The 13,389-nt window shown below is 42.6% G+C and overlaps 1 protein-coding gene across 1 annotated transcript in view; it reads right to left on the bottom strand.

Annotated features, from left to right (window-relative positions):
- Nucleotides 1-11,001: 11,001 nt before the first annotated feature.
- Nucleotides 11,002-13,389, bottom strand: part of LOC106592546 (band 4.1-like protein 3) — a 260,004-nt gene continuing 257,616 nt past the window's right edge. Inside the window, exons 12-13 of the mRNA XM_082961403.1 lie at nt 12,348-12,386; nt 11,002-11,292 (exon numbers count right to left, since the gene is read on the bottom strand). Coding sequence (XP_082817529.1) covers nt 11,002-11,292; nt 12,348-12,386 — 330 coding nt within the window. The remainder of the gene's footprint in view (nt 11,293-12,347; nt 12,387-13,389) is intronic.

Genomic DNA, 13,389 nt, shown 5'->3' with positions numbered 1-13,389 from the left:
TAGGTACAGTAACCATTAGAGACAGTAACCATTAGAGACAGTAACCATTAGATACAGTACAGTAACCATTAGAGACAGTAACCATTAGATACAGTACAGTAACCATTAGAGACAGTAACCATTAGAGACAGTAACCATTAGAGACAGTAACCATTAGATATAGTACAGTAACCATTAGAGACAGTAACCATTAGAGACAGTAACCATTAGAGACAGTAACCATTAGATACAGTACAGTAAGCATTAGATACAGTTAGCATTAGATACAGTGCAGTAACCATTAGAGACAGTAACCATTAGATACAGTAAGCATTAGATACAGTACAGTAAGCATTAGATACAGTAAGCGTTAGATACAGTGCAGTAAGCATTAGATACAGTGCAGTAAGCATTAGATACAGTAAGCATTAGATACAGTAAGCATTTGATACAGTGCAGTAAGCATTAGATACAGTAAGCATTAGATACAGTACAGTAAGCATTAGATACAGTAACCATTAGATACAGTGCAGTAAGCATTAGATACAGTACAGTAAGCATTAGATACAGTACAGTAAGCATTAGATACAGTAAGCATTAGATACAGTGCAGAAAGCATTAGATACAGTGCAGTAAGCAGTAGATACAGTACAGTAAGCATTAGATACAGTAAGCATTAGATACAGTACAGTAAGCATTAGATACATTAACCATTAGATACATTGCAGTAAGCATTAGATACAGTAACCATTAGATACAGTAACCATTAGATACAGTAAGCATTAGAGACAGTAACCATTAGAAACAGTAACCATTAGAGACAGTAAGCATTAGAGACAGTGCAGTAAGCATTAGATACAGTACAGTAACCATTAGATACAGTAACCATTAGATACAGTAACCATTAGAGACAGTAACCATTAGATACAGTAACCATTAGATACAGTAACCATTAGATACAGTAACCATTAGAGACAGTAACCATTAGATACAGTAACCATTAGATACAGTAACCATTAGAGACAGTAACCATTAGATACAGTAACCATTAGAGACAGTAACCATTAGAGACAGTAACCATTAGATGCAGTAAGCATTAGATACAGTGCAGTAAGCATTAGATACAGTGCAGTAAGCATTAGATACAGTACAGTAAGCATTAGATACATTAAGCATTAGATACAGTAACCATTAGATACAGTAAGCATTAGATAAAGTAACCATTAGATACAGTAACAATTAGATACAGTGACCATTAGATACAGTAACCATTAGAGACAGTTACCATTAGAGACAGTAACCATTAGATACAGTAACCATTAGATACAGTGACCATTAGATACAGTAACCATTAGAGACAGTTACCATTAGATACAGTAACCATTAGATACAGTAACCATTAGATAAAGTGCAGTAAGCATTAGATACAGTGCAGTAAGCATTAGATACAGTGCAGTAAGCATTAGATACAGTAACCATTAGAGACAGTAACCATCAGAGACAGTAACCATTAGATACAGTAACCATTAGATACAGTAACCATTAGATAAAGTGCAGTAACCATTAGATACAGTAACCATTAGATAAAGTGCAGTAACCATTACATACAGTGCAGTAACCATTAGATACAGTAACCATTAGGTACAGTAACCATTAGAGACAGTAACCATTAGAGACAGTAACCATTAGATACAGTACAGTAACCATTAGAGACAGTAACCATTAGATACAGTACAGTAACCATTAGAGACAGTAACCATTAGAGACAGTAACCATTAGAGACAGTAACCATTAGAGACAGTAACCATTAGATATAGTACAGTAACCATTAGAGACAGTAACCATTAGAGACAGTAACCATTAGAGACAGTAACCATTAGATACAGTACAGTAAGCATTAGATACAGTTAGCATTAGATACAGTGCAGTAACCATTAGAGACAGTAACCATTAGATACAGTAAGCATTAGATACAGTAAGCATTAGATACAGTACAGTAAGCATTAGATACAGTAAGCGTTAGATACAGTGCAGTAAGCATTAGATACAGTGCAGTAAGCATTAGATACAGTAAGCATTAGATACAGTAAGCATTTGATACAGTGCAGTAAGCATTAGATACAGTAAGCATTAGATACAGTACAGTAAGCATTAGATACAGTAACCATTAGATACAGTGCAGTAAGCATTAGATACAGTACAGTAAGCATTAGATACAGTACAGTAAGCATTAGATACAGTAAGCATTAGATACAGTGCAGAAAGCATTAGATACAGTGCAGTAAGCAGTAGATACAGTACAGTAAGCATTAGATACAGTAAGCATTAGATACAGTACAGTAGGCATTAGATACATTAACCATTAGATACATTGCAGTAAGCATTAGATACAGTAACCATTAGATACAGTAACCATTAGATACAGTAAGCATTAGAGACAGTAACCATTAGATACAGTAACCATTAGAGACAGTAAGCATTAGAGACAGTGCAGTAAGCATTAGATACAGTACAGTAAGATTAGATACAGTAACCATTAGATACAGTAACCATTAGATACAGTAACCATTAGAGACAGTAACCATTAGATACAGTAACCATTAGAGACAGTAACCATTAGATACAGTAACCATTAGATACAGTAACCATTAGAGACAGTAACCATTAGATGCAGTAAGCATTAGATACAGTGCAGTAAGCATTAGATACAGTGCAGTAAGCATTAGATACAGTACAGTAAGCATTAGATACAGTAAGCATTAGATACAGTAACCATTAGATACAGTAAGCATTAGATAAAGTAACCATTAGATACAGTAACAATTAGATACAGTTAGCATTAGATACAGTAACCATTAGATACAATAACCATTAGATACAGTAAGCATTAGATACAGTAAGCATTAGATACAGTGCAGTAAGCATTAGATACAGTACAGTAAGCATTAGATACAGTACAGTATGCATTAGATACAGTACAGTAAGCATTAGATACAGTTAGCATTAGATACAGTACAGTAAGCATTAGATACAGTAAGCATTAGATACACTGCAGTAAGCATTAGATACAGTTAGCATTAGATACAGTACAGTAAGCATTAGATACAGTAAGCATTAGATACAGTGCAGTAAGCATTAGATACAGTGACCATTAGATACAGTAACCATTAGAGACAGTTACCATTAGAGACAGTAACCATTAGATACAGTAACCATTAGATACAGTGACCATTAGATACAGTAACCATTAGAGACAGTTACCATTAGATACAGTAACCATTAGATACAGTAACCATTAGATAAAGTGCAGTAAGCATTAGATACAGTGCAGTAAGCATTAGATACAGTGCAGTAAGCATTAGATACAGTAACCATTAGAGACAGTAACCATCAGAGACAGTAACCATTAGATACAGTAACCATTAGATACAGTAACCATTAGATAAAGTGCAGTAACCATTAGATACAGTAACCATTAGATAAAGTGCAGTAACCATTACATTCAGTGCAGTAACCATTAGATACAGTAACCATTAGGTACAGTAACCATTAGAGACAGTAACCATTAGAGACAGTAACCATTAGATACAGTACAGTAACCATTAGAGACAGTAACCATTAGATACAGTACAGTAACCATTAGAGACAGTAACCATTAGAGACAGTAACCATTAGATATAGTACAGTAACCATTAGAGACAGTAACCATTAGAGACAGTAACCATTAGAGACAGTAACCATTAGATACAGTACAGTAAGCATTAGATACAGTTAGCATTAGATACAGTGCAGTAACCATTAGAGACAGTAACCATTAGATACAGTAAGCATTAGATACAGTAAGCATTAGATACAGTACAGTAAGCATTAGATACAGTAAGCGTTAGATACAGTGCAGTAAGCATTAGATACAGTAAGCATTTGATACAGTGCAGTAAGCATTAGATACAGTAAGCATTAGATACAGTACAGTAAGCATTAGATACAGTAACCATTAGATACAGTGCAGTGAGCATTAGATACAGTACAGTAAGCATTAGATACAGTACAGTAAGCATTAGATACAGTAAGCATTAGATACAGTGCAGAAAGCATTAGATACAGTGCAGTAAGCACTAGATACAGTACAGTAAGCATTAGATACAGTAAGCATTAGATACAGTACAGTAAGCATTAGATACATTAACCATTAGATACATTGCAGTAAGCATTAGATACAGTAACCATTAGATACAGTAACCATTAGATACAGTCAGCATTAGAGACAGTAACCATTAGATACAGTAACCATTAGATACAGTTAGCATTAGATACAGTACAGTAAGCATTAGATACAGTAAGCATTAGATACAGTGCAGTAAGCATTAGATACAGTTAGCATTAGATACAGTACAGTAAGCATTAGATACAGTAAGCATTAGATACAGTGCAGTAAGCATTAGATACAGTAACCATTAGAGACAGTAACCATTAGATGCAGTAAGCATTAGATACAGTGCAGTAAGCATTAGATACAGTAAGCATTTGATACAGTTAGCATTAGATACAGTACAGTAAGCATTAGATACAGTAAGCATTAGATACAGTTAGCATTAGATACAGTACAGTAAGCATTAGATACAGTACAGTAAGCATTAGATACAGTACAGTACTCATTAGATACAGTGCAGTAAGCATTAGATACAGTGCAGTAAGCATTAGATACAGTAAGCATTAGATACAGTAACCGTTAGATACAGTAACCATTAGATACAGTACAGTAAGCATTAGATACAGTAACCATTAGATACAGTAACCATTAGATACAGTAACCATTAGATACAGTGCAGTAAGCATTAGATACAGTGCAGTAAGCATTAGATACAGTGCAGTAAGCATTAGATACAGTAACCATTAGATACATTAACCCTTAGATACAGTACAGTAAGCATTAGATACAGTAACCATTAGATACAGTAACCATTAGATACAGTGCAGTAAGCATTATATACAGTGCAGTAAGCATTAGATACAGTGCAGTAAGCATTAGATACAGTAACCATTAGATACAGTAACCATTAGATACAGTACAGTAAGCATTAAATACAGTGCAGTAAGCTTTAGATACAGTGCAGTAAGCATTATATTTTTATTTAACCTGTATCTAACGAGGCAAGTCAACAAATTCTTATTTACAATAACGGCCTACCCCGGCCAAACCCTAACCCTGACGACGCTGGGCAATTATGCGCCGCCCTATAGGACTGTATCCTAACCTTACTGTATCCTACCCTGCAATTCTAAAGTCTTCGAAAGCCAAGTTAACAAACAGATCACAGACCATTTCGAATCCTACCGTACCTTCTCCGCTATGCAATCTGGCTTCTGAGCTGGTCATGGATGCACCTCAGCCACGCTCAAGGTCCTAAACGCTCAATATCCTAACCGCCATCGATAAAAGACAATACTGGGCATCCGTCTTCATCGACCTGGTCAAGGCTTTCGACTCTGTCAATCACCGCATTCTTATATGCACACTCAACAGCCTTGGTTTCTCAGAAGACTGCCTCGCCTGGTTCACCAACTACTTCCCAGATAGAGTTCAGTGTGTCAAATAGGAGGGCCTGTTGTCCGGACCTCTGGTAGCCTCTATGGGGGTGCCACAGGGTTCAATTCTCAGGCCGACTCTTTTCTCTGTATACATCAATGATATCGCACTTGCTGCTGGTGATTCTCTGATCCACCTCTACGCAGACGACACCATTCTGTGTACTTCTGGCCCTTCTTTGGACACTGTGTTAACAAACCTCCAGACAAGCTTCAATGCCATACAACTCTCCTTCCGTGGCTTCCAACTGCTCTTAAATGCAAGTAAAACTAAATGCGTGCTCTTCAAACGATCGCTGCCCGCACCCACCTGCCTGACTAGCATCACTACTCTGGACGGTTCTGACTTAGAATATGTGGGAAACTATAAATACCTAGGTGTCTGGTTAGACTGTAAACTCTCCTTCCAGACTAACATTAAGCATCTCCAATCCAAAATTAAATCTAGAATTGGCTTCCTATATCGCAACAAAGCATCCTTCACTCATGCTGCCAAACATACCCTCGTAGAACTGACTATCCTACCGATCCTTGACTTCGGCGATGTCATTTACAAAATATCCCCCAACACTCTACTCAGCAAACTGGATGTAGTCTATCACAGTGCCATCCGTTTTGTCACCAAAGCCCCATATACTACCCACCACTGTGACCTGTATGCTCTCATTGGCTGGCCCTCGCTTCATATTCGTCGCCAAACCCACTGGCTCCAGGTCATCTATAAGTCTTTGCTAGGTAAAGCCCCGCCTTATCTCAGCTCACCGGTTACCATAGCAACACCCACCCGTAGCACGCGCTCCAGCAGGTATATTTCACTGGTCATCCCCAAAGCCAACACCTGCTTTGGCCGCCTTTCCTTCCAGTTCTCTGCTGCCAGTGACTGGAACGAATTGCAAAAATCACTGAAGCTGGAGTCTTATATCTCCTTCACTAACTTTAAGAATCAGCTGTCAGAGCAGCTCACCGAACACTGTACCTGTACATAGCCCATCTGTAAATAGCCCATCCAACTACCTCATCCCCATATAGTTATTTTTTTTATTCTTTTGCACCCCAGTATCTCTACTTGCACATCATCATCTGCACATCTATCACTCCAGTATTAATGCTAAATTGTAATTATTTCGCCTCTATGGCCTATTTATTGCCTACCTCCCTACCCTACTACATTTGCACACACTGTACATAGATTTTTCTATTTTTCTTTTCTATTGTGATATTGACTGTACGTTTGTTTATGTGTAACTCTGTGTTGTTGTTTTTGTCGCACTGCTTTGCTTTATCTTAGCCAGGTCGCAGTTGTAAATGAGAACTTGTTCTCAGCTGGCCTACCTGGTTAAATAAATGTGAAATATATATATTTTTTAAACAAATAAATAAAAAGGACTCCCAATCACGGCCGGTTGTGATACAGCCTGGAAACGAACCAGGGTCTGTAGTGACACCTCTAGCACTGAGATGCAGTGCCATAGACCGCTGCGCCACTCGGGAGCCCCAGTGCAGAAAGCATCAGATACAGTTCATAAAGCTTTAGATACAGTAAACATTAGATTCAGTGCAGTAAGCTTGAGATACAGTAAGCTTTAGACAGAGTGCAGTAAGCTTTAGATACAGTAAGCTTGAGATGCAGTAAGCTTTAGAGACAGTATGCTTTAGATACAGTGCAGTAAGCTTTAGATACAGTAGACATTAGATTCAGTGCAGTAAGCTTGAGATACAGTAAGCTTTAGACAGAGTGCAGTAAGCATTAGATACAGTAAGCTTGAGATGCAGTAAGCTTTAGATACAGTAAGCTTTAGATACAGTGCAGTAAGCTTTAGATACAGTGCAGTAAGCATTAGATACAGTAAGCTTTAGAGACAGTGCAGTACGCTTCAGATACAGTAAGCTTGAGATGCAGTAAGCTTTAGATACAGTAAGCTTTAGATACAGTGCAGTAAGCTTTAGATACAGTAAGCTTGAGATGCAGTAAGCTTTAGATACAGTAAGCTTTAGATACAGTGCAGTAAGCATTAGATACAGTAAGCTTTAGAGACAGTGCAGTACGCTTCAGATACAGTACGCTTGAGATGCAGTAAGCTTTAGATACAGTAAGCTTTAGATACAGTGCAGTAAGCATTAGATACAGTAAGCTTGAGATGCAGTAAGCTTTAGATGCAGTAAGCTTTAGATACAGTGCAGTAAGCATTAGATACAGTACGCTTCAGATACAGTGCAGTAACCATTAGATACAGTGCAGTAAGCTTTAGATACAGTAAGCTTTAGATACAGTGCATTAAGTATTAGATACAGTACGCTTCAGATACAGTGCAGTAACCATTAGATACAGTGCAGTAAGCATTAGATACAGTAAGCTTTAGAGACAGTGCAGTACGCTTCAGATACAGTGCAGTAAGCTTTAGAGCCATCAACAAAACCAAACAACCCAAAGCGCGTGTCAAAATGAAGCAAAGCTTTGAGAGGAACAGAAAGATGTGGCTGCAGTCGGCAGATAAACGAACACGTACAGCATGTTTGACAGTCTAGCCATGCAGCGCATTTACTGTACACTGGCTGGAGCACCACTGGATGGGTAGAGGGGAGCAGTGGTGGTGGTGGTGGTGGTAGGGGGGTGCAGCAGGTAGGACATGTGAAGGAGGAGGCAGCTTGTATTGTTTTACATACAGTACCATGGCTAGAGATCCAGGTGATGGTTTGGTGTCAAATTGACCGTTGGCGAAGCTCGACCGTGACAGGTCGCTCCGGGCTTCGTCCAGGCCGCACGACTCCTCTCTCTGTAGTGGTGCATCCTGGGTAATCCGGTCCAAGTCTGTCACCTCCTCATGTGACATGCTGGCGACCTCTGACCTTTCATCTGTCTTTGTGACGACCACAGAGGAATACGGAGCTTCAGTCTTCTGAAGTGAGTTAACGTCACTCATCTTCGGTGAGTTAATACCACCCAATTCATCTTCAGTCTCAGTCTGGTTTAAGTTGAGAGACATCTCTCTCTTATTGCTGGTCTCCTCAGACATGGTCTTAGCATCTACCTCACTGCCAGTCTCTTCTTCATTCAAGGTGAGTTGGGTATCTTTCTCCTTCGATCGGGTCAGATCATCTCCAACGTCATCCTCCTTGATGGAAAGACTCCCCCCTCCTTCATCCTGGTTGGTATCGGTGAAGATTGCGCTGGCATCCATTTTGTCACTGGCGTCCATCTTGTCTTCAGACTCCATTTCCCTCAGGATGATGAGTGTTCCTCTCTTGTCCAAGATGGCCGTAGAGACTTCCTGTCTGACTGTCCCTGGACTGATATTTAGCTTAGGAGACACAGGGGATTTCTTTCCTTCGCCGTCCTCTTTTTCTTCGTCCGTCTCTCTGTCCTTCCAGTCACTGGTAACGTCACGCGGAGTCATCGGGCAACTCCCCTGTGCTCCAGCAGTCCCCACCCCCACCATGACATCACTAGGGTCCACCATGCCTGACTTGTCTGTAGCCTATCAGGGAGAGACTTGGCTTACAGTGATCACACAGACAAAATGAGATACACAGAGAGACACACAGAGACACACACAGAGACACACAAAGAGACACACACATAGAGACACATACAGAGAGACACACACAGAGAGACACACACAGAGAGACACACACACACACACACACAGACACACAGAGACGCACAGAGACACAAACACAGATGCAGACACAGACACAATGAGATACACAGAGAGACACACAGAGAGAGACACACACAGAGACACACAGAGAGAGACACACACAGAGAGACACAGAGACACACAGAGAGAGAGACACACAGAGAGACACAGAGACACACAGAGAGAGACACACAGAGAGAGACACACAGAGAGACAGAGACACAGAGACACACAGACACAAAGAGACACACACAGAGACACACACAGAGAGACACACAGAGACATACAGAGAGACAGAGACACAGAGACACAAAGAGACACACACAGAGAGACACACAGACACAAAGAGACACACAGAGACACACACAGAGACACACAGAGACACAAGGACAGATGGAGACACAGACAGACAGACCTACACGTACACATACTAGGTTGAGACTTTGCTACAGTGACCACACAGACACACGGAGTGACACGTACACACACGTACACACACGTACACACACACGGACTGTCTTACCTCAATGGCATTAGCTTGTACCTCCTGCTGCATCTCTTCCTCAGCAGCAGGAATCTCCTCTGTCTCCTACAGAGAAAACCCAGTTATATATGATATAGTATACAGACAATATAACATTAATTTAGCCTCCATGGTCCATGTTGTAAGTAGTGTCCATGTAAGTGTCCGGTTCTGTTCTACTGCAGCATAATAACAACAGCTTTTCCCTGACCATGTGTCCATTCTTTTTGTGTGTGTGTTTATTTTACCCCCCTTTTTTTCTCCCCAATTCTCGATCTTGTCTCATCGCTGCAACTCCCCAACGGGCTCGGGAGAGGCGACGGTGGAGTCATGCGTCCTCCGAAAACATGACCCATCTAACTGCGCTCCTTAACACCCTCCCGCTTAACCCGGAAGCCAGCCGCACCAATGTGTTGGAGGAAACACCGTTCAACTGGCGACCGGGGTCAGCCTGCAGGCGCCCGGCCAGCACACAGGGAGTCGCTAGAGCGCTATGAGCCAAGTAAAGCCCCCCGGGCCAAACCCTCCCCTAACCCGGGACGACGCTGGGCCAATTGTGCGCCGTCCTATGGGACTTCTGGCCACGGCCAGTTGTGGCACAGCCCGAGAATGAACCCGGGTGTGTAGTAATGCCTCTAGCACTGCGATGTAGTGCCTTAGACCGCTGTGCCACTCGGGAGGCCCCCCCATGTGTCCATTCCTGCTCATGCAGGGGAAACTCAGGAACCCAGGACCCTCCATGCAGTTAGCTAGTAGTCCAGCCTGGCTTTTATGTCCTTGGTGTTCAGTGGTTCACTCCTTGGTGGGAGTTAAAACAGTCCTCCTACCTAAGACCATACTCCTGTTACAGCCAGGGTACCCATGCAGTTATCTAGTCCCCCCCTACAGCTTATGTTCATCTTACGGCTTCCTCTGATTCTCTGTGAGAGAGGGCTGTATATCCACGCAGTGCACCACTACCCATGCAGTTACAGTGAGGGGAAAAATGTATTTGATCCTCTGCTGATTTTGTACGTTTGCCCACTGACAAAGAAATGATCAGTCTATAATTGTAATGGTAGGTTTATTTGAACAGTGAGAGACAGAAAAACAACAACAACAAAAAAATCCAGAAAAACGCATGTCAAAAATGTTATAAAATTATTTGCATTTTAACGAGGGAAATAAATAAGTATCTAAGCCACTCTCTCTTACGTCTGCTGGGGGTGTGTGTAGTGTCTCTGTCACGGGTGCTCTTCTGTAATGCCGTGGGATAAGAAAAGTCTCTTCTCCTACCTAAGACCAGACTCGGTCCCGACCAGCCAGTGTACCCACGCGGTTAGCTAGTATGTATTCTAATACTCCCCCCTCGAACCTGGATCTTACTGAGGAGTCCTGTCGGGTGTGTAGTGGTTCAATCATAGGTGCCTCCTCCACTCCTCCCCCGCTGTGGGAGCGTGCCAGAGATGACGAGGACAGTCTCTTCAGTCCTGGGGTGTCAGCGCCACCTGGTGTGTCTAAGAAGTAATGCTTCATTTCGTTGACGTCTCTCTGGTGTTTCACCTTCTCCTCCAACTCTTCTGTGTCCTGAACCACAAAACCAGAGAGCAGGATACAAGGACGTGAGGTGCTGGTCGACCAATAACCAAAGCAGGAACACAAACAGGCAGGGAGTAGTGTAGGTGATTACTGACTGGGCGGGCTGTACAAAGGGTCGAGAGGCTAGCTTTGATTTGGTGTTTTGTGTTTTCTATTGAAGCTTTGATTGTCTAAGATGTGGTGAAGACATACCTAGTCTAACTAGTAGTTCATGTATTGAACATTATTTTATTTTTATTTTTTATTTTTCATGGCAGCAGAACGTCACGCTAAATGCATCATGTGTTCTGTTTGTCACCAACCTTTAACATGAGATTACTACGCTTGATAAAATAAAAAAAATACGTTCTCTCCTTTAAATCGCCTAATGAAACTATACTGTGGGAAAACAACAGGGGAGAGGGATCCATGAGCAACATTATTTTGTGTCTAGTGCTTTATAACAGGCCTATACATAGTAGATAGAGAGTTACGGGAGGTAGGGAGTTATGTCCTCTTAAGGCTGTGGATAAAATAACTCCCAGAATCACCTCATCCTAGTTACCACAACATATCAGTCAGCAAGGCTAAATAAAACAAGCAATCTGATTCCTCAACAGAAAATTAAAATGTGATAACATCATTTTTACTGCATTGTTGGTTAAGGGCTCGTAAATAAGCATTTCACTGTGAGGTCTACTACACCTGTTGTATTCAGCATTTCACTGTAAGGTCTCCCTACACCTGTTGTATTCAGCATTTCACTGTAAGGTCTACCTACACCTGTTGTATTTGGCGCAAATGTGACTAATAACATTTTGATTTGATGTGGCCAAGCACAAACATCTAGATGTATGTATATCAAACTGAACGGTTGTTTAACTGAAACTCTAAGCAGTTGTGACAGTACGTATGTGGCAGCAGCAGGCCATGCTAGATTAAACAGGACAAGACGAAGGAGCTCATAGTTTATTATATGAAGCAGAGAGCACGGATATAGAGAGAGATGTCGCCATCACTCAGTGGTACTGAGCTGGTGGTCATGACGGTAAAACACAGAGTACCTGTGTCTTCTTCTCAGAGTAATCATCCTCTGCCTCCGACTGACAGCAGAAAGAAAGAACGACAGAGGGAGGGAGGACACAGTAGAGGGAGGGAGGGAGGACACAGTAGAGGGAGGGAGGGAGGACACAGTAGAGGGAGGGAGGGAGGGAGGGAGGGAGGGAGGGAGGGAGGGAGGGAGGGAGGGAGGGAGGGAGGGAGGGAGGGAGGGAGGGAGGGAGGGAGGGAGGGAGGGAGGACACAGTAGAGAGAGGGAGGGAGGGAAATGAGGACACAGTTGAGAGGGGGGAGGGAGGTGAGGACACAGTTGAGAGGGAGGGAAGTAGGTGAGGACACAGTTGAGAGAGGGAGGGAAGTAGGTGAGGACACAGTAGAGAGAGGGAGGGAGGAAGGGAGGTGAGGACACAGTAGAGAGAGGGAGGGAGGGAGGTGAGGACATAGTAGCGAGAGGGAGGGAGGAAGGGAGGTGAGGACACAGTAGAGAGAGGGAGGGAGGGAGGTGAGGACACAGAAGCGAGAGGGAGGGAGAAAGGGAGGTGAGGACACAGTTGAGAGAGGGAGGGAGGTAGGTGAGGACACAGTAGAGAGAGGGAGGGAGGAAGGGAGGTGAGGACACAGTTGAGAGAGGGAGGGAAGTAGGTGAGGACATAGTAGCGAGAGGGAGGGAGGAAGGGAGGTGAGGACACAGTAGAGAGAGGGAGGGAGGGAGTTGAGGACACAGAAGCGAGAGGGAGGGAGGAAGGGAGGTGAGGACACAGTTGAGAGAGGGAGGGAGGTGTGGACACAGTAGAGAGTGGGAGGGAGGGGGTTGAGGACACAGTAGAGAGAGGGAGGGAGGGAGAGAGGGAGGGAGGGAGGGAGGTGAGGACACAGTAGAGAGAGGGAGGGAGGGAGAGAGGGAGGGAGGGAGGTGAGGACACAGTAGAGAGAGGGAGGGAGGAAGGGAGGTGAGGACACAGTAGAGAGAGGGAGGGAGGGAAGTAGGTGAGGACACAGTAGAGAGAGGGAGGGAGGAAGGGAGGTGAGGACACAGTAGAGAGAGGG

The sequence above is a fragment of the Salmo salar genome, chromosome 14, assembly GCF_965601325.2.
Source record: "Salmo salar chromosome 14, fSalSal1, whole genome shotgun sequence".
In the NCBI taxonomy this organism is placed as follows: Eukaryota; Metazoa; Chordata; class Actinopteri; order Salmoniformes; family Salmonidae; genus Salmo; species Salmo salar.
Note: the sequence above shows the minus strand (reverse complement) of the source record. Positions and strands in the feature narration are given on the sequence as shown.